General features: G+C 41.8%; 1 protein-coding gene across 1 annotated transcript in view; it reads right to left on the reverse strand.

The window, feature by feature from the left end:
• Positions 1 to 866: 866 nt before the first annotated feature.
• Positions 867 to 4032, reverse strand: part of LOC111958647 (metalloreductase STEAP4-like) — a 10211-nt gene continuing 7045 nt past the window's right edge. The window contains exons 5-7 of the mRNA XM_023979904.1: positions 1554 to 1570; positions 1341 to 1508; positions 867 to 1115 (exon numbers count right to left, since the gene is read on the reverse strand). Coding sequence (XP_023835672.1) covers positions 867 to 1115; positions 1341 to 1508; positions 1554 to 1570 — 434 coding nt within the window. The remainder of the gene's footprint in view (positions 1116 to 1340; positions 1509 to 1553; positions 1571 to 4032) is intronic.

Raw genomic sequence — 4032 nt, forward strand, 5'->3', positions numbered from 1 at the left:
GATGTGTCAACAAAGTACTGAGTAAAGGGTATGAATACTTATGTACATTTGATATTTCAGGTTATTATTTTGAATACATTTGCAAAACATTTTAAAAACCAGTTTTTGCTTTGTCATGATATGATATTGTGTGTAGATTGATGAGGGGAAAAAAACAAATCCATTTTCGAATTAAGGCTGTATGTCACGTTCTGACCTAAGTTCCTTTTTTATGTCTTTATTTTGGTTTGGTCAGGGCGTGAGTTGGGGTGGGCATTCTATGTTCTATATTCTATGTGTTGTATTTCTGTGTTTGGCCTAGTATGGTTCCCAATCAGAGGCAGCTGTCAATCGTTGTCTCCGATTGAGAACCATACTTAGGTAGCCTGTTCCCACCTGTGTTTGTGGGTAGTTTTTTCCTGTTTTTGTGTTTGTTTCACCATTCAGGACTGTTTCGATTTTTGTTGTCATTCACTTTGTTATTTTTGTCTTTTTCCCGTGTTCAGTTAATACATTTAACATGGACACTTACCACGCTGCATTTTGGTCCGATCCTTCATATTCCTCATCGGAAGAAGAAGAAAKTCGTTACACTGTAACGCAGCAAATGTGGAAAAAGTAAAGGGGTCTGAATACTTTCGAATGCACTGTATCCCGAGACTCGGAGAAGTGTATCCTAGACATATGATGTGATGTCAGTTTTTTTATTTTCTGCCCTAATAGTTAAAGTTAGGATTTGTGATGGGTATATCTGTACCTGTGGGCAAGATACAGTGACCCTGTGGAGTTTTATTTGCATTGCATCTTAATCATTTAGCTGAAGCTCTAATCAATAAATACTTAATTACTAAGGTATGTAAAACAACCATTTATCACAGTAATTATTTTCAGAGTTGGCTGATTTTTGTCTCCTGCCCCTCTGCCACGCCCCTCTCCCAGCCCTGGCTGATGGTGTGGTCCACCCAGGGGGTGATGAGCAGCAGCTTGAGCAGCAGCACCACAGAGGGAAGCACCAGACACAGCATGTAGCCTGGTGYGGTGTACCACTTGTAGGTGGAAGAACGCAGGAACTTGTTCCAGCCATACAGGAAGCCATGGGCTGTACACAACAGCAGAGTCAGGTGGCCCAGCTTGGACTGGTGGGGGAGAGCACACAACACAAGTGTCTCAAGTGAACACAATTTATGACGTATTTATTTAACCATATTTACAGCTCTGATGATAACTGAATCAATGTTATTATTTACAGCTCCACGACGCAGCAGGAAATTCTCAGAGAAACACATTTTCAGAAGTGAATGAGTGATAACAGAGAGGGTTAGATTATGACACATGTACAGGCACGCATGCGTTCCCTGTACCTGTACGAAGCTGAACTCCCTCCAGCTGAGAGCTGTTCCTACAGAGGGCAGGGAGGTGATCCCCAGCAGGACGTAGAGACAGAAGCCCAGGATCCCCAGGACATAGGAGTCTGTGCCCCAGGCCTTTGCGTTGTCAAAGTCAAATGGAGTGGTCTTATTGGCTTTTATCTGAGAGAGAGAGACAAAGCGAGACAACGAGAGGCTGGTAAAAACTAAAGATACAGTATTATCTTTATCCCAGTCACAGGAATATACAGTTGAAGTCGGAAGTTTACATACACCTTAGTCAAATACATTTAAACTCAGTTTTTCACAATTCCTGACATTTAATCCTAGTAAGAATTCCCTGTCTTAGGTCAGTTAGGATCACCACTTTATTTTAAGAATGTGAAATGTCAGAATAATAGTAGAGAGAATTATTTATTTCAGCTTTTATTTCTTTCATCACATTCACAGTGGGTCAGAAGTTTACATACACTCAATTAGTATTTGGTAGCATTGCCTTTAAATTGTTTAAATGGGTAAACGATTCCGGTAGCCTTCACAAGCTTCCCACAATAAGTTGGGTGATTTTGGCCCATTCCTCTCTGACAGAGCTGGTGTAACTGAGTCAGGTTTGTAGGCCTCCTTGCTGGCAACACGCCTCCGCTTTTTCAGTTCTGCCCACATGTTCTATGGGATTGAGGTCAGGGCTTTGTGATGGCCACTCCAATACCTTGACTTTGTTGTCCTTAGCCATTTAAGCCACAACTTTGGAAGTATGCTTGGGTCATTTCCATTTGGAAGACTCATTTGCGACCAAGCCTTAACTTCCTGACTGATGTCTTGAGTGTTGCTTCAATATATCCACATAATTTTCCATTCCTCATGATGCCATCTATTTTGTGAAGTGCACCAGTCCCTCCTGCAGCAAAGCACCCCCACAACATGATGTTGCCACCCCCGTGATTCACGGTTGGGATGGTGTTCTTTGGCTTGCAAGCCTCCCCCTTTTTCCTCCAAACATAACGATGGTCATTATGGCCAAACAGTTCTATTTTTGTTTCATCAGACCAGAGGATATTTCTCTAAAAAGTACGATCTTTGTCCTCATGTGCAGTTGCAAACCGTAGTCTGGCTTTTTTATGGTGGTTTTGGAGCAGTGGCTTCCTCCTTGCTGAGCGGCCTTTCAGGTTATATTGATATATGACTCGTTATACTGTGGATATAGATACTTTTGTACCTGTTTTCTCCAGCATCTTCACAAGGTCCTTTGTTGTTGTTCTGGGATTGATTTGCAGTTTTGTACTAAAGTATGTTAATCTCTAGGATACAGAACGCGTCTCCTTCCTGAGCGGTATGACGGCTGCGTGGTTCCATGGTGTGTATACTTGCGTACTATTGTTTGTACAGATGAACGTGGTACCTTTAGTCGTTTGGAAATTGCTCCCAAGGATGAATCAGACTTGTGGAAGGCTACAGGTCTGGCTGATTAATTTTGATTTCCCATGATGTGAAGCAAAGAGGAACTGAGTTTGAAGGTAGGCCTTGAAATACATCCACAGATACACCTCCAATTGACTGAAATTATCAGAAGCTTCTGAAGCCATGACATAATTTTCTGGAATTTTCCAAGCTGTTTAAAGGCACAGTCAACTTAGTGGTTGTAAACTTCTGACCCACTAGAATTGTGATACAGTGAATTATAAGTTCAATAATCTGTCTGAAAGAATTGTTGGAAAAATGACTTGTGTCATGCACAAAGTAGATGTCCTAACCGACTTGCCAAAACTATAGCTTGTTAACAAAAATTTTGTGGAGTGGTTGAAAAATGAGTTTTAATGACTCCAACCTAAGTGTATGTAAACTTCCGACTTCAACTATATAGTGTATTGGGGGGAGGATTAAGAGTAGTTTCACTCAATATTGTGTGTAAGTGGATCGGGCAGCGAGCCGTGTCTCTGCACATTACTAGTAAAGTAATAGTATGGGGACAAGGGACCAAGGATCTCTATCTGAATGTAATTGTGACACAAGCAGAGCACCCCTGCGGATTTAATCAAACTGCAAGGCAGGGAATGCACATACGCATGCACACACACACACACACACACACACACACACACACACACACACACAACACACACCACCACACACACAACACACACACACAACACAACACACACACACACACACACACACACACACACACACACACACACACACACACACACACACACACACACAACACACACCACACACACCCAACACACACACACACACACACACCACACACTCAGTCCCTCTCTCTTATTTTCTCTGTCACATACACATTACAGTTTTTTTCCAATTGCTAACACACTAAAATGACATGCACAGCACAATATTTAAACTGACCACACAGAGAGCAAACCTCTTCTCAGTCTCCAAAAGTCTAAACACATTTTCTGCTTACACACATTTTGCAATTCAAAAGGGCACTTTTTTAAATGCACTGCACACGGTTCTCTGCTAATAGACACAACAATCTGACATAAAGTCACTGTTTGCCATTACAAAACACTGCCATTCAAATGACACTACATGAGCTAATTGGCCAATACATGTGCCACCTGGCCAAACACCTCAATGGTTAATTGTTACCACTTCAATCAGGAATAAGCACTTAGAAAGCCACAGTGAGCACCTGTTTGTTTATCTATCCCACCAATGG

Source organism: Salvelinus sp. IW2-2015, linkage group LG35 (genome assembly GCF_002910315.2).
Source record: "Salvelinus sp. IW2-2015 linkage group LG35, ASM291031v2, whole genome shotgun sequence".
Taxonomy (NCBI): Eukaryota; Metazoa; Chordata; class Actinopteri; order Salmoniformes; family Salmonidae; genus Salvelinus; species Salvelinus sp. IW2-2015.